This window comes from Capricornis sumatraensis, chromosome 1 (assembly GCF_032405125.1).
Source record: "Capricornis sumatraensis isolate serow.1 chromosome 1, serow.2, whole genome shotgun sequence".
Lineage (NCBI taxonomy): Eukaryota > Metazoa > Chordata > Mammalia > Artiodactyla > Bovidae > Capricornis > Capricornis sumatraensis.
The window spans coordinates 44,778,102-44,803,507 of NC_091069.1; the positions used below are offsets into that span (position 1 = coordinate 44,778,102).

Sequence of the window (25,406 nt, forward strand, 5' to 3'; positions counted from 1 at the left end):
TTGTCGTTGAAATTAACTTCTTCTTTACCCATCTCTCTTTCCTCCCCTTGCCACATATTCAGCTAATCTCTGATTCTACTGGATTTTATCTTCTAAGTCACTCTCCTCTGCAAGAGGGTCTCTATCCTTTCCCTCATAACTCTACCCACCTCTCTCCATCTCCCTCTTGACTACTTCAGCACCTCTTCATCTTCACTGTTCTACCTGCTCCCACCAGTCTGTCCTCCACCCTGTAGCCAAATTGATTTTTAAAAAGCAAATCTGTTACTTCCCAGCTTCAAACCCTTCTGTAGCTCTGGAAAATAGACAGAAACTGGAAACTGGTGAACTAGGGCAGGGTAGGGGAGAAGAGGTAGGAGGGATACAAAGGTAGGAAATTGTATACCTCTGTATAATTTGTTGTCATTTTCTTTTGGAGCTACAAGGATGTGTTACCTCTTCCAAAAATTAAATTAGTAAAGTCAGTTTAAAAAATTATAGCATGACACTGTTCTTGAAGGCTAAACTGAACTGGTCCCAACCTATCTTTTTAATTACATCTATTACCAAATTCTTTCTAATTTCAGTGCCACAGCCATACCAGGCTTCTGTCCATTGCTTATGCTCTGTATGCTTTCTACTGCTTTGAGGCTCTTGCACAAACTGTTCTTAGCTCTGCCTTGAATGTCCTTTGCTCCTCCTTTCACTGAGGAAACACATTCTTATCCCTAGGTCTCTGACATTGAGTTACCACTTTCTCAGGAAGCCTTCCCTGATGAGCTCTATTCCCTATTATGTGCTGTTATACCATGGACTTCTTGATACTCACTGCAGTTTTACACTTACTGTGTGACCATCTAATTACTATCTACCTAACCAATTTGAATGAAAGTTCCATTGCAGTAACAATTTAACAATACTAATCCTAAAAAAATCCTGCTATCCTTAAAGCTACCATAATATTCTGTTGTACATTAAGTGTGAGTGTGTGTGCGTATGTGTGTGTTTAAATTTACTTAGGAAGTGCTATTATCACTCCCAAGAGGAGACTGTCATATATAATGTTTCCAAGCTTGCTTTGGAATATCTTCAAAGATCACTATTTTGTAGAGGAAGCTTTGGGAAATACTCTTTTACGTTTATGCTGTATTAGTATGTACTATGGGGAAGGAGTAGTGGAAGGTGTCAAGGGCATCTGTTGAGTGTTGTCCTGGTAAAAAGAGGGTGGACAAGGAGTTATATTAAAAATGGTAGATCTGAGAGAAATTGAAGGAGTATTGGCACAATTTACCTGTGAATTTGAAATCTGCTGGGTAAAGATGAAAATTAAAAATAGTATTCTCAAACAAAAGGAATTTTAAAAGAATTTAGTGGTGATCTTTATTCCCACTTTTAAGGTTTTAATTTTTTAAAAAAAATTTTATTTTTACTTTATTTTACTTTACAATACTGTATTGGTTTTGCCATACATTGACATGAATCCACCATGGGTGTACATGCTATCCCAAACATGAACCTCCCTCCCACCTCCCTCCCCACAACATCCCTCTGGGTCATCCCCGTGCACCAGCCCCAAGCATGCTGTATCCTGCATTGGATATAGACTGGTGATTCGATTCTTACATGATAGTATACATGTTTCAATGCCATTCTCCCAAATCATCCCACCCTCTCCCTCTCCCTCTGAGTCCAAAAGTCCACTATACACATCTGTGTCTTTTTTGCTGTCTTGCATACAGGGTCATCATTGCCATCTTTCTAAATTCCATATATATGTGTTAGTATATTGTATTGGTGTTTTTCTTTCTGGCTTACTTCACTCTGTATAATCGGCTCCAGTTTCATCCATCTCATCAGAACTGATTCAAAAGTATTCTTTTTAACGGCTGAGTAACACTCCATTGTGTATATGTACCACAGCTTTCTTATCCATTCATCTGCTGATGGACATCTAGGTTGCTTCCATGTCCTGGCTATTATAAACAGTGCTGCGATGAACATTAGGGTACATGTGTCTCTTTCAATTCTGGTTTCCTCGGTGTGTATGCCCAGCAGTGGGATTGCTGGGTCATAAGGTAGTTCTATTTGTAATTTTTTAAGGAATCTCCACACTGTTCTCCATAGTGGTTGTACTAGTTTGCATTCCCACCAACAGTGTAGGAGGGTTCCCTTTTCTGCACACCCTCTCCAGCATTTATTGCTTGCAGATTTTTGGATCACAGACATTCTGACTGGTGTGAAGTGGTACCTCATTGTGGTTTTGATTTGCATTTCTCTAATAATGAGTGATGTTGAGCATCTTTTCATGTGTTTGTTAGCCATCCATATGTCTTCTTTGGAGAAATGTCTGTTTAGTTCTTTGGCCCATTTTTTGATTGGGTCATTTATTTTTCTGGAATTGAGCTGCATAAGTTGCTTGTATATTTTTGAGATTAGTTGTTTGTCAGTTGTTTCATTTGCTATTATTTTCTCCCATTCTGAAGGCTGTCTTTTCACCTTGCTTATATTTTCCTTTGTTGTGCAGAAGCTTTTAATTTTAATTAGATCCTATTTGTTTATTTTTGCTTTTATTTTCAGAATTCTGGGATGTGGATCATAGAGGATCCTGCTGTGATTTATGTCTGAGAGTGTTTTGCTTATGTTCTCCTCTAGGCGTTTTATAGTTTCTGGTCTTACATTTAGATCTTTAATCCATTTTGAGTTTATTTTCGTGTGTGGTGTTAGAAAGTGATCTAGTTTCATTCTTTTACAAGTGGTTGACCAGTTTTCCCAGCACCACTTGTTAAAGAGATTGTCTTTACTCCATTGTATAGTCTTGCCTCCTTTGTCAAAGATAAGGTGTCCATATGTGTGTGGATTTATCTCTGGGCTTTCTATTTTGTTCCATTGATATATATTTCTGTCTTTGTGCCAGTACCATACTGTCTTGATGACTGGCTTTGTAGTAGAGCCTGAAGTCAGGCAAGTTGATTCCTCCAGTTCCATTCTTCTTTCTCAAGATTGCTTAGCTATTCGAGGTTTTTTGTATTTCCATAAAAATCTTGAAATTATTTGTTCTAGTTCTGTGAAAAATATGGCTGGTAGCTTGATAGGGATTGCATTGAATTTGTAAATTGCTTTGGGTAGTATACTCATTTTCACTATATTGATTCTTCCGATCCATGAACATGGTCTATTTCTCCATCTATTAGTGTCCTCTTTGATTTCTTTCATCAGTGTTTTATAGTTTTCTATATATAGGTCTTTAGTTTCTTTAGGTAGATATATTCCTAAGTATTTTATTCTTTTCGTTGCAATGGTGAAGGAGTTGTTTCCTTAATTTCTTTTTCTACTTTCTCATTATTAGTGTATAGGAATGCAAGGGATTTCTGTGTATTGATTTTATATCCTGCAACTTTACTATATTCATTGATGAGATCTAGTAATTTTCTGGTGGAGTCTTTCGGGTTTTCTATGTAGAGGATCATGTCATCTGCAAACAGTGAGAGTTTTACTTCTTCTTTTCCAGTCTGGATTCCTTTTATTTCTTTTTCTGCTCTGATTGCTGTGGCCAAAACTTCCAGAACTATGTTGAATAGTAGCAGTGAAAGTGGGCACCCTTGTCTTGTTCCTGACTTTAGGGGAAATGCTTTCAATTTTTCATCATTGAGGATAATGTTTGCTGTGGGTTTGTCATATATAGCTTTTATTATGTTGAGGTATGTTCCTTCTATTCCTGCTTTCTGGAGAGTTTTTACCATAAATGGATGTTGAATTTTGTCAAAGGCCTTCTCTGCATCTATTGAGATAATCATATGGCTTTTATTTTTCAATTTGTTAATGTGGTGAATTACATTGATTGATTTGCGGATATTGAAGAATCCTTGCATCCTTGGGATAAAGCCCACTTGGTCATGGTGTATGATCTTTTTAATGTGTTGTTGGATTCTGATTGCTAGAATTTTGTTAAGGATTTTTGCATCTATGTTCATCAGTGATATTGGCCTGTAGTTTTCTTTTTTTGTGGCATCTTTGTCAGGTTTTGGTATTAGGGTGATGGTGGCCTCATAGAATGAGTTTGGAAGTTTACCTTCCTCTGCAATTTGCTGGAAGAATTTGAGTAGGATAGATGTTAGCTCTTCTTGAAATTTTTGGTAGAATTCAGCTGTGAAGCCGTCTGGACCTGGGCTTTTGTTTGCTGGAAGATTTCTGATTACAGTTTCAGTTTCCGTGCTTGTGATGTGTCTGTTAAGATTTTCTATTTCTTCCTGGTTCAGTTTTGGGATATTGTACTTTTCTAAGAATTTGTCCATTTCTTCCATGTTGTCCATTTTATTGGCATATAATTGCTGATAGTAGTCTCTTATGATCCTTTGTATTTCTGTGTTGTCTGTTGTGATCTCTCCATTTTCATTTCTAATTTTATTGATTTGATTTTTCTCTCTTTGCTTCTTGATGAGTCTGGCTAATGGTTTGTCAATTTTATTTATCCTTTCAAAGAACCAGCTTTTGGCTTTGTTGATTTTTGCTATAGTCAATAAAATGATTCCTTAACATTGTTAAATGGCATGCAATACAAGCAGATAAACATTCAAAGTACTACCCTCACCACGGTAAGCACAGTCAATAGTTGTTTATGTCCTTCCTCCATGCATTTACAAACACTCATATATATAAGTAGTATGTAAATATATTTTAGGTGTTGTATATATTATTTTCTGTAAATATTTTTCTGTAACTTCACATAACAACATATAACATACCTATTAATGATCTACATTTCCCCTTATTTTTAGTAGGTGCAGAGTAATCCATAGTTTGAATATACCATACTTTCTAATTGTTACTTATAATCTTTTTAGTGAATAAAGAAATTAGAAATAGGTGAGCAATCTAATAAGACAATATAATAAAAAAGTGTTTTATTTTTTAATAAGTGAAAATGCAGAGGAGAGGGTCTTAGTTCAGTTTCCTACTCGATCCTTTTAGCTGTTGCTGTTACTATTGCTGGTAAGTCACTTCAGTCGTGTCCGACTCTGTGCGACCGCATAGAGGGCAGCCTACCAGGCTCCCCCGTCCCTGGGATTCTCCAGGCAAGAACACTGGAGTGGGTTGCCATTTCCTTCTCCAATGCATGAAAGTGAAAAGTGAAAGTCAAGTTGCTCAGTTGTATCCAGCTCTTAGCGACCCCATGGACTGCAGCCTACCAGGCTTCTCAGAAATACATTTTATGACATAAAAGCATTCTTTAAAACTCTAAACTGTTTGTGACCAGAATACTTTAAGATCTGCTTCTTTGTTTTTGAAACGTTTTTTAGAAAAATAACAACATATTAAAAAGTTTAAAAATTACCCACAATTCCAATTTTAAAACAACTTTTTGTCTAGAAGTTAAAGTTTATGCCTTCAACTCCCAATTTCACTTCTTCAAGGGACTTACTGAGACGTTTTGGTCAAATTCTTTCTTGCGTTTTCTTGTGTTTACACAGAGAATTTCTTTATGCATGTATATGCATATACCACACCTATTTTTTTCTAATAAAATGGAATGGTGGTATTCATGTAGGTCTGCAACTTTTAAAAAATTTCACCCCACTTCACTATATCACAGGCTAGGGCAACAAATTTCTGATTAATTAAACCTGTCTATTTTTTATGTTATCTCCATTTATTTTCTTGTAGTAACAACATTCACAGTAACCAAACTAAAAAGGGACTGATGTATCAACTGGCATGGTAATTTATTTACTTACAATATGAAATATATCTGACATCATAGACTTTGTTCATTTGCTTGGGGCATTCCCACGTGATGGATGAATTACTCAAGAGACTAAATTACAGATAAGGATGATTGGTGAGCCGAGGTGTTCTTACAGGATATTTCTATCAGGCTGTGGCTAGAGCTCTAACTTGGCCTTGGGCTTTTTCTTTCCTGACAGCTGGCGCTAGTCATCAGAGTCTTAGCCCTGAATGGGGTTACAGATATTTGGTAAGGTTTCCTCCAGGCTCTGATCTGAACTATGCACTGCCCACTATTTAATTTAAGATCTCTGACCTGGTCCTCGTTCATTACCTTTTCTTTCCGTGAGAAAAGTGTTGATTAGACTTTGAGGATCTCCCAAATCATCTGTTTGTTGGAAGACAAGGAAAACACCTTAGCCTCCACAGCAGTTCATTTACAAGCACTTTGTTCAGGTGAGCTTCCATGGATGTGGCTAACACATAGAGGTGTGACAACCACAGTGTCTCCAGACATTGCCAAATGTCCCCTGGGGGTCAAAATCACCCCCACTCGAGAACCGCTGGTTTAGACTGAAGGAGATAAAGAGAAGAAAACCAGATAGGCTACTACATGGAAATCAACCGACTGAAAGTGAAAGGATGTTAGTTCCTAAACAGTGGCGGAAAGAACATAGGATTTGTCCTATGTCTGGATCTCTGTTTCTCCACAAATTATGAGACCTTTGATTAGGTGGCTCAGATGGTAAAGAATCTGCTTGCAATGCAGGAGACCCAGGTTCGATCTATGGTGGGGAAGATCCCCTGGAGGAGGAAATGGATACTAACTCCAGTATTCTTGCTTGGAGAATTCCATGGATAGAGGAGCCTGGTGGGCTATAGTCCATGGGCTGCAAAGAATTGGACATGACTGAGTGATTAACACTTTCACTTTGGTTAGTTGCTTTACCCTCCTGATTGTGAATTAGTATGAGGATTAATGTTGTTATTACTGTTTTTTAATTTACATATTTACAGTGTACCAGAGTTGTACTGACATTTTATATGAATTAGAGAGAGAGTGTGTATTAAAGTCCTCTGTAAACTGTAAAATTTTGTACAAAAGTATTGGGCTATCCTACTCACTTCTTACCACTGCTTTTATCCTTGAGATCTTTAAAACTATGGGCAAATACAAGATTTACCTTTGAATCATGTTCTTTTGTGAATTTCATAAAATATTATAAATATTTTCTCACTTTTATTGTATGTAATTATTTTATGTATGTGTGTATATGTATATATGTAAGAGTTGGATTTAAAATTACGTTAGGAATTAAAGTGTAGCATCGCTCATTTTATGAGAATAAGTGACAAAAATGAGATTTTCTAATTTGCAATAGATTTAGCAGGCAAATTTCCAGGAATGTATCTGTTCCCTGTATTGTATAACATCACACAAATCTTTGGGAAGCCCCATTGTTAGCACTTCTCTATCCAGAAGAATACATGTTTCTTGTCCTTTTGTTTCTTGTGCTTTAGTCAGTTCCCTATAGTGAGTCAATTAAAATTTTTTTCTTATCCTTGTCTTAACTGCATTGACTTATGTCTCTCTACTTTAATGGATTAGTCAGGCATGATTTCTCTCTATACGCAATAAATGTTTGCTGAATGAAGGAATAAATTACAGAAAACATGTTATCTCTCTTCCAGCAGGTTATCTGTTAAAATGATTAGTGACTCTACCCTTCATTATAGATTTCCTCAATGTAAAATTGTTTGCCTGTCTATAGTTCTGAATTTCTCTAGAAGTTATCCCATGGATTGGATAGGGGGTCAAGGTTGAGGGAGGCGTTGGGTACCATCCTGATGCAGACTCACTGGGCCTCCTGAGGAGTGGTTTAAAATACTTTAAGTATTTACTTCAACCCTAGAATTTACTCCAATGGTCATAATACTTTGTTACCTCTCTGGATTGTAGTCTTTAGCACCTGTTGTCTCCCACATGTCACCTGATGATTTCATGGGATCAGTCTTGGCTACCTGTCCATGACTTCCCTCTCAAATGGTGGATTAAACCTCTAACCCAGGATTGATTTTTAGTACTGATCCTGTATGCCTTTATTTACTTTTCACTTCTCTCAGATATGACAATAATCACATGGATTTGGGAGGAGTTTCCTTAGCCAGTGAGAATACTGAATTCAGTTGAATTGTTTGTGATCACTGTTCTAAAAGAGCTCATTCACAGTTACTTACTTACTTGCTTCTTCAGTACTTGAGACTATGATGCACTGGTCAATATATGATGTATGATGTACTTCTCTTTATGGCTACTAAACTACCTCTTCTAGGAAGCAGTCATCTATCTTAACCAAAACCTCCACTTCTCTGAGATGAGATCTGCTATATTCTACACACATTTTACCAATACTTGCCTGGATCATTCATCATTATATCCCTGTCTATATACTTGGCATATATAGGAGGCACTCACATATTTTTGATCTACTGAGTGAATGAAACTTGGATTCTTGTTTCTGCTTATGTTTTTGTTTTGCTTAATGATGTCAGCTGGTAAAAATTTCTTTCTTCTCCCAGTGCCATTTCACTTCTAATTAAGTATTCAAAATAAGGTTAAGAGAAACCAATTTGAGGAATCATCTGAAGATCATGGGGATCATTTCCTAGTTTCTTAAAAAAAGACAGGCCTCTCTGGTATGAGCTTATACATAACTTTTTCCTTCTCATGTTTTTAAAATAAGCTCATACCAGAGAGGTCTGTCTTCTTTTAAGAAACTAGGAAATGATCCCCATGATCTTCAGATGATTCCTCAAATTGGTTTCTCTTAACCTTATTTTGAATACTTAATTAGAAGTGAAATGGCACTGGGAGAAGAAAGAAATTTTTACCAGCTGACATCATTAAGCAAAACAAAAACATAAGATGATTTGGGAGAATGGCATTGAAACATGTATACTATCATGTAAGAAACGAATCACCAGTCTGTTTGATGCAGGATACAGGATGCTTGGGGCTGGTGCATGGGGATGATCCAGAGAGATGGTGTGGGGTGGGAGGTGGGAGGGGGGTTCATGTTTGGGATCGCATGTACACCCGTGGTGGATTCGTGTTGATGTATGGCAAAACCAATACAGTATTGTAAAGTCAAATAAAGTAAAAATTAAAATTAAAAAAAATAAAACCACATTAAAGAAAGAAATATAAAAAAATTAAAAAAAATAAAAACAATATGTTACCTTAAAAAAAAAAAAAAGAAAGAAATAATGGTCAGAGCATAACTAGCAAGGAAGATACTTCCTGTCTGGAAGGGTATCAGGGGAAAGGGAAAGTTTCAGTTCCTATTTTGCCTTCGTCATCTTTTCCCCCCACCCCAAGTATAAATTTATTTATTTTAATTGGAGGCTAATTACTTTACAACATTATATTGGTTTTGCCATACATCAACATGAATCCGCCACAGGCATACACGTGTGCCCCATCCTGAACTGCCCCCCTCCCTCCCCGCACCATCCCTCTGGGTTGTCTCAGTGCACCAGCCCCAAGCATCCAGTATTATGCATCGAACCTGGACTGGCAATTTGTTTCATGCACAGGGAACTACATTAAAATTGGCAGAGTGTTTGGAAATCCCATAGGCCCTCTTATTTATTCATCCTGTTGATCTCTTCTCAAGCTCAGATCTGCTCCGGAGGTATCTCCCTTTGCTTCTTTGTCTGCTCTTTTTTAATTTTTTGAACTGTTGGATTCTCTGATTCCTTGAAATTGGGTATCTTGATGCCCTTTTTCCTTCTTGTCCTGCCAAATCTTAAAATAGGCTTTTCCAGTTTGGAGGGCTTAAGAACTAACTTTTTGGGGAAACAGGGAGAGATACTTTCCTGTCTGGGCTAGCATATTCTTTACCTGAGACTCATACTATTGTTTCCCCCTCCTTCTGGTTATCACCATTACCATATCCAGGAATATCTTTGGCACCAGTACTTGGAAACTTATGCTTTCCCATAGATTGTTTTTATAAAAATGTATTAATTAACTTATTAATTTGCTTATACCCTCTTATTCCAAAATCTGGTGTTAGGGCTACTTCTAGAACACATGACATTTGGAAATCAGAAATGATAGACATACCTTAATCCTAATAAGTACCCCAACTAGGTGTCAATAAGAGGGCTAACCTGATCTTTTAACCCAGCTAAAGATTGAGATGTCCCAGAGCTCAGTTGTTAGGCCTCTTTCTCTCCTTTTTTTTTTTTTTTTTCTTAAATAACAAATTTATTTTCTCACAGTTCTAGAATCTAGAAGTCCAAGACCGGGTTGCTGTGACGGCTGATCTCTGGTGAGACCTCTCTTCCTGATTCATAAACAACTGTCTTCTTTGTTGCCGTTTGGCCTTTTCCTTATGTGTGCACATGGAAAGAGAACCCACTGGTGTGTCTTCTTCTTTGTTAGGACACCAGGTTAATTAGATTAGAGCTCCACCCTTATGACCTCTTCATTCTTTTTAGCTCAGTTGGTAAAGAATCCACCTGCAATGCAGGAGACCCTGGTTCGATTCCTGGGTTGGGAAGATCCACTGGAGAGGGGGTAGGCTACCCGGTCCAGTATTCTTGGGCTTCTCTTGAGGCTCAGCGGGTAAAGAATCCACCTGCAATGTGGGACACCTGGGTTCGATCCCTGGGTTGGGAAGATCCCATGGAGAAGGGAAAGGCTACTCACTCCAGTATTCTGGCCTGGAGAATACTATGGACTTTATAGTCCATGGGGTTGCAAAGAGTCAGACACGACTGAGCAACTTTCACTATTCTGTTCCAAGACTTTAAACACTACCATACATTGTTGATGACTCCCAAATATAATCTCCAGCCCCCACTTCACCCTAGACTTCAGAGTATTTGATATCTCTACTTATATGTTCATAGACATCTTAAACCAAACTTTTGATTCTCCCAATCTAAATTTACCTCTTCTCAAGTGTTCCCCATTTCAGGAAACCAAGTTGCTCAGCCCAAAAACCTTTGAGTTTTTCTCTTGTTTGCTACATCCAATTCTTCAGCAAGCCCCAGTTGCTCCCCTTTAAAATATGTCTCAAATATATCCACGTACTGTTTCCTCTAGCATTGCCATCGAGTTCAAGCCATCATCATCTCTCACCTAGGCCACTGCAATAGCCTCCTAATGATCTCCCTGCTTCTACTTTTGCCCTGATCCTTCTTTAAAATATAAATTATAATTCACTGCTGCTTGAAACCCTATGACTTCTCAACAAGATCTCCTGACTGCCTTGCTGATTCCATCCTGTGAATATCCCTCTCACTCACTCCTCACCCTTCAAGGCACACTGGCCTACCTTTTGTCAGTTTTCCCAGGCACATTCTGACCTCAAGAGTTTTTGCATTTACTATTCTAAGGCTCAAATTCCCTTTCTTCAAGTAATCATATGGCTTGTTCTTTCACTTCATTTGGATCTGTACTCAAATGTTGTCTCCTCAAAGAGGCCTTTTTACTTCTTTATTAGTTATCTGTTTAAAGCAGCTTCTAGTTACTGGCAGTATTCAAGCATGGCTGGATCTTTGAAGGATGCTTGCAGAGATGCTAAAGAAGGAACTTCCATGTCATGTGGGAGTGGAAAATTAGACAAGATTTCCTTCTAACTGGAAATTATTTAATCCTATCATGAATTAATTATGATTCTTTCTCTAAGCATTTAGTTAGTACCTCCTATGTGTCTGACATTGTTCTAGGCACTAGATAAGATATAAAGATATATATCTTTAAGATATAAAGATAAAAGTGGCCTAGCTAGTATCCATTAGGAACTAATAGTAGATAATGAAGAAAAGAGGTGCTTAAGAATATGGGTGTAAAATTCTAATAGATAAAAATAAATAGAAAAGGACAAATTTTAGAGGTGCTCTGAATAAATGGCAACCCACTCCAGTATTCTTGCCTGGAAAATCCCATAGATGGAGGAGCCTGGTAGGCTACGGTCCATGGGGTCACAAAGAGTCAGACATGACTGAGCAACTTCACTTTTCTGAATAAATGAGGAAGAGACTGAATAAATGAGGGGAGAAAAAACTATTATAAGGGCGAGAACGTGAACGTGAAGTTGCTCAGTCGTGTCCAACTCTTTGCGACCCCATGGACTATAGCCTACCAGGCTCCTCTGTCCATGGGATTTTCCAGGCAATAGTACTGGAGTGGATTGCCATTTCCTTCTCCAAGGGATCTTCCCAACCCAGGGATCGAACCTGGGTCTCCCGCATCATAGACAGACGCTTTACCGTCTGAGCCACCAGGGAAGTCCTAAGGGGGAGAACCAGATATGAAAGATGACCCTAAAATTGCCTGCTTGAGAAGGGAGAATGTAGGGGTAAAGACCACATGTTATATTGTTATGGGGGTATTCCCTAAAAGAAAAGTATCAGTGTTAGTCATCAAGGTATATGGTGTGGCTGGATGTAATTCATAATTCAGTAGAGATTAATTAATTTATGAAGTAGTTTGAAATTCTTGAAACAAACGTGTCTTCACTTTCTCTTATTAGTCCCCCATACCAATAAAGTTAAGTTCTCCTTTCCCCTGCCTCTGGCCCCTATGGGGTAAATTAACATGAAATTGACAGTTCCTTTAATCATATGATGAGTTTGAGTGAACTCCTGGAGTTGGTGATGGACAGGGAGGCCTGGCGTGCTGTGATTCATGGGGTCGAAAAGAGTCGGACACGACTGAGCGACTGAACTGAACTGAACTTAATCACATGGGACCCTTCAGTTTCTTTTCTGGTTCATATGCCTGGAATCTGTTAGACAGTAGGGGAATAGTCGTCTTTTTTAAATATAATAATCACCTGGTCCCTCATGCTGCTCATTGTTCACACATGTCCCAGTATGTCTTGTCACAGAATCATCCTCTCTAGCTGGGACATGATGCCTAGGTAGGTGGGGAATTCCCCTGTTTTGTTTAAAATCATAGTTGTCTTTAGATTTGGCTAGCATGTTCCTGATTAGTTTACTGACAATTGGTTTTTTTCTTCTTATACCATATGCTATTACATGATTCATCTGCTTTGAGTCTGTTGCCTTGAAGGTGAAACAATTTCTTCCAATGTTGATATTTCATAATCTCATAGATAACAAGCATACACATATGCATAGTCCTTTCAGAAGTTTTAAACATTTGGAGATGAATGAATTATACTGCCACAAATGAAAAGGAGCAGTATAAAACCATAATGGTGATATCCAGACATCTTTTGTTGGGTGGTTGGGTGAACACTAATATTAATAAAGCCTGCATACTTTACTGTGTTTATCTCTCCTTGAGAAGTTATTTCTGGTATGTGGTACTTATTTATGAATTTTAACATTTAACATTGTGCTTCAATTGCCTTGGATTTACATGTATTTTAATATTTTAGACATGATCTTTATTTTAAGGAGTTTAAATTCCGGATAAATCATAATACTTGGTGTTAACATTGTAATGATGATTGCTGTTTAGTATGTAGCAACGCCTACTCAAATGTTAAGAAATCTTCTTTTAATTACTAATATAAATAGTAATCTTTGAAAACATTTCAGTAAGACACATCACATCTCTGAATGCAGTGCAAGGAAGTTTTTTCATAAACATGATTATTTTCCAAGTATTTAAAAGATTACACTTCTAATAAACATGGACTAAATTCAGTTTCTTCATATAGCACTGATCAGTGCACTTAACTGTGTTCCACCACTTAACCACCTGTATTTTTTTACTCAGAATGTCAGTGATTGTTTTTCAAAGAACTCTTTATAATTCCACGGTATAGATATACATGTACATATCTGTAAGTTGTACATTTGGGGAGAAATTTTTAAAAGATTCTAATTCTTGGTATATCTCCCTCCGCCTCTCTCCCTTTACCTGTTTTTAGCTCCTCTTTGGTTCAGGTGTGCTGGTGTCCCTAAGCCTTTCCGGGCCGCAGCTGGAGAAAGTGGTGATTGACAGAAGCCTGGTGGGGAAGCTCATCTCCGACACCATCAGTGATGGTAATTACCCCCATGTGCAAATCAATTGCCTACATTAACAGTGGGGCAGGAGAAATACTGTGTCAACAGGTAGACTAATTATTACCACTAGGGACTTGAAAACACAAGTAATTGCTTGTAATGGCATAGTTACAACCTCTGGGCCCAATATGAGTTTTAACTAATATTTAATGTCAAAGTTTTTGTCAATTGTTAGTATTCTTGGGTATTTTTTTACTGTTTCCTTAAAGTGAACCTATTTTCTAAAGAGGTGGGTTTTTTGTTTGGTGTGTTGACATTTCAAATATTTTTCACTTTCACATGAATTTGAATAAATAACCCCAATTTGTCAGCACAGCTACTTAATACAAAAACAAAAACAAAATCTGTTCTTTGGCTCTTAGGCTATTCTTTGTTACCAAAGTCTATGAATACTAACTTCTGAGAGAGTTTAAGCAGTATTTCTAAAAATAAAAATCAATGCCAAAAATACCAGATATATCTGAATCCTGTAAAGTGATATCACAGTTAGTATATAATTGCTACAAAGCACATGAAGACTTTAAGCCAGTTATTGAAAAGGTAACATACTGACATTTATTAATCCTTAGAAGGCTCTTTGCTGTGCCAGCCTACCTATATAATTTAATTAAAACAACTATTCTTTGTAAGATATAGTTATTTCTGTTTAATAGATAAGGAAATTGAAGCTGAGATACTGATGAACATGCCCACCAATGAGATACTAAGGAATAGCCCCAAAATGACTGAGCTGAAATTTGAACCCATTTCCTTTGCATTATAGTGTGCTGATTCCTAAAGTTTTAAGATTGCAGTTTAATTCAAGGTAAAAAAAAAAAAAAAAGGCCTAAGAAACAGATTGCATAAGAAACACATTGCTAAACCAGTACAATATTGTAAAGTAATTAGCCTCCAATTAAATAAATTTAAAAAAAGAAACAGATTGATTTTTGCGTTATCATTAGAGATTGAAAATTATCCATGTCTTAAATTGAATAATCAAAAGTGTGGTCTAATGGAAAGGACAGAGGCAAGATTATAGAAACCCTAGTGTGTGCTCGCTAATATCTCTGAATAATGCAGACACAATTTCTTAGAGAAAAGCACTGTGCAGCGTGGCTATCATTAGTAGTATTCCTGATAATGATAAGCTGGGGGTAGGGTTATGAGTATGCCACTTCCTCTTCCTTGTAGGATTATGGTGCTAAGGAAGCTTCCCTGTGGAAGAGGTTCTATTTTCATATGTCTAATAATTGATCCCTTCATTGACTCTGCAAGTAAAATAGTGGCTGTGATGATTTTGTCATTTTGGTGGTCCTCCATTAGAATTAAAAGGAGACCTCCAAAACTGTTCATGTTGCTGAGATATCTTTTTTCACTTGTTTCTTTAAACCACAAATAATACATACATTCTCATGAGTACATGATAACAATGTGATTTCTTGGCAGTTCTCCAGATTCTCCTGTAATTGTGTAGATCTACTGTGGTTACTGCTTGCACAGCCAGGATATGGAAGTAAAGAAATATATATAAAACATTCAATAACTTCTTTTTGCTGGGAACAATGTAAAACATTTCTCAAATTCCTACTACATGTTTTTAATCAGTATTTTTTATAACATTAATAGCTCTTTATGTAACCCAAATTAATGCAAATTAATTAACTGTGTGCTTTAGAAATATAGCTGCAGAAATGTTTTTGCTAATCTTCATTATCAAGTATTACTTTATATAATATGCATATTGGGTATAATATGTTTTAATTCATTCAGCTAGTGTACTTTCAGAAAGAAAGTTCATTGGTGAAAATTTTTTTAAAAAATTAGTGGAGAACACTGATCTGTATCCTCTAATAAATCCAATTTATTCTCAGATGGTTTGTATCATATAAATACAGGATTAAAGGCTAAGTACAAATAAGTGTTTTTATCTTTATGTTCAGATATGAAACAGGGTTTTATGCTTTCTGACCTTTATTCCAAATACATCTCATTTGTAGGTTGTCCCCAAATATCAGTGTATATTGAAATGGTCTCATGGAAAGGAAAAATATCAAATCCATGCATGATTAGATTGATTATTGTTGTTTCTTTCTAATATCTTTATTATCGTTGGGAAATGTCCACAATGATATTTAGGAGACTTCAGTTATTTCAATTAATATTCATTTATCTTCTGAAAATAGCTTTTTGTAACATTTCAGTAGAAGAAACTATTAATTTGTTATTATTTTATTCTAACTTAGTACTTGATAGTATTATCAAGTCTTTTTTTTTTTTTAAGCTCTTCTCACAGACAGCTTCATCATCTTATCATTTTTGGCACAAAACAAACTATGTTTTATTCAGTTTGCCAAGAAGATGAGCTCTCCTGATATAAACAAAAGACTGGAAAAGCTCTCAGCCTTGGATTATAAGGTAGAGATTTGAATGTATATGGTCATATTGTTAATTATTAGGGTATGCTAGAGTATTGCTTGAGTTGATGTTATGCTCATTTTTCTTAAATGATTATGGATTTCAGAAAAACCAGAGTTATTCATAGTATAGGATTAAGCTTGATTGTGGCCATCCAAAGTTTTCTTTTTTTACTCTCATTATGGGGGTCTAACAGTGGCATGCTTGGAGCAGTTTACATCGTACTTATGGAAATCAGAAAGATAATAGAGGCGAGTTACACATTTGAAAATGGTTTTCTAGCTGGTAGTAGTATATATACCATTCTCATTTTTCCCTAAGACCCCGTATCACTATTCTAGGCAAGGATAGCTGCTCTCGCTTCCATTTCACAAGAAAGAAGACAACACTTTCACAGGTTAATAGAAAAGTGTAATAAACAAGGAGTGGGAAGATCCCCCTCCTCCCAATATCCAGCTATAACTGTGGAGAAAAATGCAAAAAGAAATCTCCTTCATGTGTTAGTCTCTTTCCCTTCAGTAACTCCAGGTAATTTGTTTCCTTGTATCAGGGACTTTACATCTGTTAAGGCAGGATTTTTATTTTAAATGATGTGTTTAATTTAAGTTTTGCCACATTACATTCTAACTGCTTGGAAGGCATACTCTCTGCTAGAATGAGTATCTCATACATTTTCCAGGCTGTTTCAGTTCAAGGCCTCTTTTCAGCAGTGACTTGTGTTTGCAAGATTGATCCAGCCTCTGTGACGTGGATTTGAGACAGTTCACTGTTCACTGGGAACGAGACTGATCTACAGCTTCCTTAAAAAAGATGCACACTTACACTGTACCAGGAGTATCTATAACAGGGGCAAAGATTCTTAAAAGCCAGCTTTGTGGCTTGAAACTGTGTGTGTGTGTTTGAAAAGTCTAATAGTATTTGACCTAACCTTTTGCCCTTTGGGGTTCTTTTGGGTTATTTCTTACTGTGACTGAGTTAGTAGTGGTGTGGGAGGATTTCATTTTATTTATTGGAAAAATCTACTCATAAAAAAGATTTTTAACATGGGATAAAATACATTAACTTTTTCATCATGGTAATAAACTATAATTTGGTTTTGTTTGCAAGCCTTGTATTGCTTCTATAACACTTTGTATAATATTGATTCTTTTAAACTGAAAATCTGTAGTACTCATATATTTTGTCTAGTAAAAAATGGTTTAACATTCCTAATGGAATTCTATTTTCCAAAATGGCTAGCTTTCCTTGAAATGTTGTTAATTTACTAATACTGGTCTTTAAAATGCACCAGTATGCATTAATTTTAATGCATTAACTATTAAAGTGACTGTTTTTAATGCATTTATATAAAATTTTGTATGCCTACTTTCTTCATCTTCAGTGTGGTGGGTAGTTCGGCAGAGTCTTTTCAGCTTAAGGATAGTAGCTCCTCATTAATGAGAGCAGAGAGACACTGTTAGGATGTCATCTTTTCTGATGAAAAGATGTGAAAAATAGACTGAGTATATGGGTCCTGCACCTTGAGTAAGGGAGTTACATATTTGTTCATTCTGTCATTAGATATGAGAAATTAAAATCATAAGCACTCCATGTCATTTCTTTACATTAGAGAAGAAGTAGCCTGCTTCCCTCTGGAAAACCCATGGATTTTATCTTCTGGTTCAGTATTTTAAATTAGTATTTAATATTTGATTTAATATTTGATAAAAACTGCCATTTATCCATTGGAAGGACATTTTAAGTAACTTGTTCATTTCACTTGCCCTCTTGACCATTGTGATAGAATAGTAAACCATTAATACTCAAAACAAACATTAAATTTCAGGTAACATACATGATTTACATTATGTGAGGATTGAAAGTGCCAGCCTCTTGTTTTAACTCTGTTTTCTTCTATAGAAGTTCTTAAGTAACATGTATAAATGCTAGGTAGGATATCAAAATAATATTTGTGTATTTTTAAGGACTTAGCAATTTCATTGTGATATTTCCCTCAAATGAGAAGATAGCCAGTTAAAATAGTGATATTGAGAACTTAAATATAAGAATTTGCACTTTAGAGCATAAAGTAATTTGTGTTGTCTGTCATTGCCCATTTGGATTTTAAAACAAGGAAATAGTGTAGAGTATTACAATCCTGCTGTTCTTTACAGCTATATCATAATTTAGTTCTTTTAGACTGAAACAGTTTTCACAGAGAAAAATGTAGGGGAAATATCATGAAATTATTGACCTTTAGCAAGTTTTCCTGTCTACATTTTAAAAATCCAATTCAATTTATTTAACAGTGAAGGGACAGTGCAAGGAGTTAAATGTTTACCATGAGAGAACAACACTGGTAATTACTTTGATTTCAGTTCCTTTTGATGTGCATTCAGAGGATGAAGAGGTCAATAATATTATGGCCATGCAAATAGAAAAGGGTTCCTTTTGACCATATTAAAAAAAAATAGCAGAGGATTATTAAAGCATTAACCTTGATTTTAATGGCCTTGGTTGAGTGGTGAGATCACAATTTGGATGAGCCTGATTATTTACTAAATACAATACATAAATGCAACGGGTTCTTAACACCCATTGCACTCTGGCATTATCGCATTACTGCCATCCTTTGTTGCCTTGCAGACAGGAATATGAAAGCAATCTGTCATGTAGTGAGACTGGCTCCAGAAGCATTTCTCTGATAAGAAGACCCCCTGCCCTTTGCTAGTGTCTGGTCCAGTAGGCTTAGCCATGCGCTTAATCCCCAGAAAGTGGTTCGATTATTGCTGACCAGCAATGGCAAGATAGTTTTTTTTTTTTTATTTTCTGCTTCCAAGCTATCAACCTTCCATTAATTCCTTAAGCAGAAATACGGTGCAATCTATATTTCCTTGGCATGTGTCACCCAGATGGTGCCGTGCTTATGTTTTCAAATAACCATGTTCCAAAATAACATAGTTTGAATAATAAATTCTACAAATCCGTCCTAAGAAAAAAAAGCATAATTCTCAGAAGCTGCATAAACTTTTACACATGATGCTGTGGCTTATCCCTTTATGCAGAATTTTTGTATACATGTCTTTAAAGCGATATTTGCCTCAAGTTGTTTTTCCTTTTGTTGTTGTCAGTCACTGTTAACATGTTATGTCTTAAACAGTAGTCCGACACTCTTGGTCAGCAATACTGAACCTGTCATTTAATATAGCTGGTCTTCAATCCTATGTGTAGGTCGATGCTGTCAAGCAACCATGACTGTACATTTTGGTAATGATTGGGATTGCTATGGCCAATTCCTCCCCAACTCACATTTTTCCTTTTCCTTTCCTCTGCTAAAAATGGGGAGAATTTTGAACATATGTCTTTTTTATGTATGTGTCAAAAGAATTTGGTAAATTCTGACACCTCCTTAAGCACATGTTTAACATGCATATTTACTTGCATTTATCTACATTTACAGATGCTTTAATTTTTGTAATACTTTGAGGATTTTGCCTTTTAAAAATGATCCTTGTCTTTTTTTTTTTTTAAACCATTAGATTTCCTATTATGAAATCCCTGGCCCAGTAAATAGGACAACACAGCGTCGTCTAGCTATCAGTTGTGTTCAAGATAGAGTTGTTTGCTGGTGGCCACTGGTCAGTGATGATGCTTGGCCTTGGACCCCCATTTCTTCTGAGAAGGATAGAGCCAATCTGCTGCTCCTGAGTTATGCTCAAGGAAAGCTGGAGGTAAATGTAAAGCAAATATATACATTTTGTTGAAGAGAAACTAAAGTAGGGTTATTAGTTTCCTATTCTGAAATAAGTATAAATACTTTTAAAAGTCTATAATTAGTTTTCCAAATATTCAACAAAAGTAATTACATATGAAATGGGATCCTTTAAAGTATCACATCTGGAGGATCCACAGACAGTTTCAGGACTCGCCCAAATACCATAGTGATTATTAGCACAAGCTTTTGGGTTCAAATCCTAGCTCTGCCACTACCTACCTCTCTGTCCTTGAGCAGATTACTAACCTCTATGTGCTGTGGTTTCATTATTTGAAAAACAGAGTGAATGAAGATATCCAAGTTAATAGATGCATTTAGAGCAATAATGATGTAATGCTATTATTACATGTATTAATTAATAGTCTCAATTACTATTGTGATTCTTGTCATTATCATTATTAGTGCTGTCATTACTGTTTGCTCATGATTTCATGCCTTTCAAAGCTGTGTTATTAACCACCTTCTTTAAACATCAGTTAGTCAGTTGGACAAGGCAATGGCACCCCACTCCAGTATTCCTGCTTGGAAAATCCCATGGATGGAGGAGCCTGGTGGGCTGCAGCCCATGGGATCGCGAAGTTGGAGACGACTGAGCAACTTCACTTTCACTTTTCACTCTCATGCCTTGGAGAAGGAAATGGCAACCCACTCCGGTGTTCTTGCCTAGAGAATCCCAGGGACAGAAGAGCCTGGTAGGCTGCCATCTCTGGGGTCGCACAGAGTCGGACACAACTGAAGCGACTTAGCAGCAGTCAGTTAGCAAACAGTAGTCAAATGCCTGTTTTCTATAAGACTCTGTGGTGCCAAACCATGGCTTGGGGCAAGGATTTGTAAGGAGGGCCTTAGAGGAGCAGCCTTCTCGATCTAGTGTCCTGTCTGGGACACAAACACCAAAAGGGATAATCTAGGAAGTGTATATGAGATCTCACCCTATCTATTTCTGAAAATGTTCCATCATCATTCATTATCATGAACCTGTGGATATTTTCATCTTGTATCAGTACTTTTGAGTCTGAAATTCTGTTTTCTTAATGTAACTTTAAATTGAAAAAACAACCTCCTCAACGTGGTTTTTCAGTGGGTAAAATGGTATGTTTTGTCTAGGTAAAATTGTATGTTCCTGTATTTTCTCTAAATCCATTATCTTTTAGACTTTAAGAAGTATTTTTCAGAATTAGTGTTCTGAGATAATGAACAAGTACAAGTTTTCTCTATCCCCCACTTACCTCTTCTGATTTTATAAACTTACAGGCTATCTTTTAAGACTGAAGAGCCCTTTTTAATTAATTTACCTTTTTCTGGAACTTTTCCAATTTTGTTGTAGTAACTAAGACCACTTTTTAATGCTTCAGGTATGGATTTTGTAAGGATAAAGAAGTACTTTATTCCTATTCACTTCCTGTTCGTGCCTACCATCATATTGATCTTGGATCTAGAAGCTAACTGACTAGAAGACCTAATCAAAATGACTTCAGTAATAAAGCCAACTAGAATTCTTTTAAATGTTCTGTCTTACAATAAAAGTAAAAAAAAAAAAAATAGCATAAATCAACCTTTAGTTTTACAGTACACAAATTACCTTTATTGAAATGAACTTATTACCTGAAATTAGGACTGTTTGAAAAGGGTATATACATATGGTCCACATACTTTATCTCCCGTGTCTAGTTTATGGACTTTGTGGTTCGATAAACCTCAGTTTGCCTATTGGTTGGACCATATACTGTGTGACTTGAATCAAGCTTACTCCTGTAAGGTTCAGCCTGCTTTTAACTGATGATACATTCTTTGGTCTTGGGTAGATCACCTACCCTGACTGTTTTCTAATTTTTAAAATGATGGATTTAAACTGTATGGGTCCCAGGCAGCTCAAAAAAAAAGTACTCATCTGAATTCTGAAGCACAGGTCTGATTTTGCCATTGCTTATTCAAATGCATTCATTAGATTTTCAGCTAAACTTAGCTTCCACACTGAAAAGCACCCCCTTGCCCCGGCTGGTCGTGACCTACTGTGCCAATGTTATTTCTTTATACAAATCTATGTTCTAGCCAAATGATGTACTCACTGCTTCTTTATTTCTCACCTTCTGCCTGTACAAATTTCAAGTAGGAAATGACAACCCACTCCAGTATTCTTGCCTGGAAAATTCCATGGACAAAAGAGCCTGGCAGGCTATAGTCCATGGGGTTGCAAAGAGTCAGACACAACTGAGCATGCAAGCAGTGCACACCTGTACAGATTACAGGTATTGCTACCTGAAATGCCCTTCCCTGGGCTTCCCGGATAGCTCAGCTGGTGGAGAATCCCCCTGCAATACAGGAGACCCTGGTTCAATCCTTGGGTCGGGAAGTTCCCCTGGAGAAGGGATAGGCTACTCACTCCAGTATTCTTGGGCTTCCTTGATGGCTCAGAAAGTAAAGAATCCTCCTGCAATGCAGGAGACCTGGGTTTGATCCTTGGTTTGGGAAGATCCCCTGGAGGGAGGACATGGCAACCCACTCCAATATTGGGGCTTCCCTAGTGGCTCAGATAGTAAAGAACCGGTCTGCCATGCAGGAGACCTGGGTTCAATCACTGAGTCAGGAAGATCCCCTGGAGAAGGGAATGGCAACCCACTCCAGAATTCTTGCCTGGAGAATTCCATGGATAGAGAAGCCTGGTGGGCTACAGTCCATGGAGTCACAAAGAAACAGACACGATGGAACTAACACTTTCACTCTTTCTCTCTTCACATCATTCATCAGCTGTTGAGCATGACCATGGAGTAGCTGTTGTTGTTTAGTCCCTAAGTCCTGTACTACGCTTTTGCAGTCCCATGGACTATAGCTCACCAGGCTCCTCTGTCCCTGGGATCTCCCAGGCAGGAATACTGGAGTGGGTTGCCATTTCTTCCTCTAGGGGATCTTCCCATCGCAGGGATCAAACCCATGTCTCCTGCATTGTCAGGTGAATTTTTTACCACTGAGTGACCTGGGAAGCCATAAGCACTGTATTTCATGCCAGAGGATATGAATACAAAGCTTTCCCTGCCTGCAAGGATCTTAGTGTCTACCAGTGAGAGACAAATATGAAAACACGTGCGTACACTAAAGTGTTAAAGTGCTGTGGATATATGTTAGCAGTACAGGAACCAGTGGGAAATGATTGTTTTTACCTAGAGAGATAATAAGGGGGAACTTTCAAAGAGGATTTACAACTTGCTCAAGGTTGGTATGAGAAGGCAATGGCACTCCACTCCAGTACTCTTGCCTGGCAAATCCCATGGACGGAGGAGCCTTGGTAGGCTGCAGTCCATGGGGTCGCTAGGAGTCAGACATGACTGAGTGACTTCACTTTCACTTTTCACTTTCCTGCATTGGAGAAGGAAATGGCAACCCACTCCAGCGTTCTTGCTTGGAAAATCCCAGAGACAGCCCTGGTGGGCTGCTGTCTATGGGGTCGCACAGTCGGACACGACTGAAGCGACTTAGCGGCAGCAGCAGCAGCAAGGTTGGTACACAGTTTTACTTTTTTTTTGGTTACTGTCCTAAGTTTCATATCAAAATTGTACTAGCCTTTTGGATTGATTTGACTAGCTTTTCTCTTTTCTCCTCTGTGAAACAGTACCAAAAGAAATATATGATACTTGAATGTTTGGTAAAACACATAAAAGCATCTGGGTGTGCTATCTTTTAAGGAAGATAGATTTATTTTTTTATCACTGATTCTGTTTTTCAATGGTTGGTTTTCAGGAATTCTGTTGTTTCCTTGAGTCATTTTCCTTATTTTGTGTTTTTGGAAAATTATCCATCTTGTTTAAGTATTTGAATAGATTTTCATTAAGTTTTATATGATATTTGTACCTGATTTTTACTTATCACCACTGACTGCATATATTTATCTTAATATATTAAGATATAGAATAATTCTTTTATCAAGTAGCTTCTGTCTTAGATTTGGTCCTTTCAATCTATCAAAATTAAATTGTTGGAAAAATTAATAAAGGTTTTTTTTTCAGAACCTCATATGAACTTCTAAATGCAAAACAGTGAATGTCTTTTGGAATAATTGTCTGGGGAAATAATTGTTTCTTTCTGTGTGTATAAAGACAGTCTTTAACCATGAATTGTAGCATATTTTTTAGGAAAACGTGAACTAAAACTACTAGTTTATAAAGGTAATATTTGGGCATATATCTTTAAATATTTTTCACTAGCAACCAATAAACTTCTTACACTAATCTTCAGAATAAGAGATACAATATACTCTTAAACCCTAAAAGTCAGACTACAAAAGTAGCAACTTTATAAAGAAGAAATTTAATCTTTGTGTCTATTAAATGACAGAATTTAAAAAAAATCATTTCCCATCCAAGTTCAATCAGAAAAGATAATAAGCTTTTATTTGGACTGTGGCAAGATCCTAGAGTAGTGGTTCCTGGCCTTGGCAACACATTACAGTCACCTACAGAGCTTTTACAAAGGGATGCACCCAGACCAGTTACATCAAAATCTCCAGAGGGGGAGGCAGCATCAGTATTCTTTTACAGCTTCCCTAGGTGATTCTCATGTGCATCCAAGTTGAGAACCACTGCTTTACAACAGACTGAAAAAATTGTATAAAGCCATCTCTTTTGCATAACAGACCATGGAAAGGATAAAGCCCACATACTGAACCAAATGAGTGTTCTAATAGTAGACTCTAAGTAGAAAATTGGCTTACCAAGCAGCTGAAGAGGAAAAAAAGAAAAAGAAAACAGAAATAAGCTCTCTGTTACTGAATTATCTGTCTTTCAGAGGAAGAACGTTTTAAAATTTATTTTATGGATATTAGAAAACTGCAGGTCTAATTGCACACCACAGAGTTCTAAACAACAGTACATATCTTAATTAGAAACATAGAACAAGAGAGATTTTTGTTGTCTGGGGAAAAGATTGTTTTGAAAAACGTACAATAACTAGGATGAAGAAAAACATTTTTATCTATAAAATTCATTTAAAAATAGTTTTCTGTGGTATTTGTGTTTATTCTCATACATAACACGGTAGTCCTTTTTATTTAATATAGGACTTCCCTGTAGCTCAAACATAAACAATCTGCCTGCAGTGCAGGAGACCAGGGTTTGATCCCTGGGTTGGGAAGATCCGCTGGAGAAGGGAATGGCAATCCACTCTAGTATTCTTGCTTGGAGAATTCCATGGACAGAGAAGCCTGGCAGGCTACACAAAGAGTCAGACATGACAAGTGACTGACACATATATGCTTAAGATCCCCTGGAGTAGGAAATGGCAACCCATTCTAGTATTCTTGCCTGGAAAGTCCTATGGACAGAGGAGCCCAACAGGCTTCAGTCCATGGGGTCGCAAAGAGTTGGACATGACTGAGTGGCTGGGCACCCTCTCTATATTTACTTTTGGAAAAAGTAATTACTGTCATCCTGCTGCTGCTGCTAAGTCACTTCAGTAATGTCTGACTCTGTGCAACCCCATAGACAGCAGCCCACCAGGCTCCCCCGTCTCT

The 25,406-nt window shown here is 37.0% G+C and overlaps 1 protein-coding gene and 1 non-coding gene across 2 annotated transcripts in view; one reads left to right on the forward strand and one right to left on the reverse strand.

Annotated features, from left to right (window-relative positions):
• Positions 1-25,406, forward strand: part of WDPCP (WD repeat containing planar cell polarity effector) — a 284,886-nt gene that overhangs the window by 46,008 nt on the left and 213,472 nt on the right. Inside the window, exons 7-9 of the mRNA XM_068966787.1 lie at positions 13,620-13,734; positions 16,019-16,152; positions 19,671-19,862. Coding sequence (XP_068822888.1) covers positions 13,620-13,734; positions 16,019-16,152; positions 19,671-19,862 — 441 coding nt within the window. The remainder of the gene's footprint in view (positions 1-13,619; positions 13,735-16,018; positions 16,153-19,670; positions 19,863-25,406) is intronic.
• TRNAH-AUG (transfer RNA histidin (anticodon AUG)) lies at positions 11,932-12,003 on the reverse strand. The gene has a single exon. It is a non-coding gene; the product is annotated as a tRNA-His (tRNA).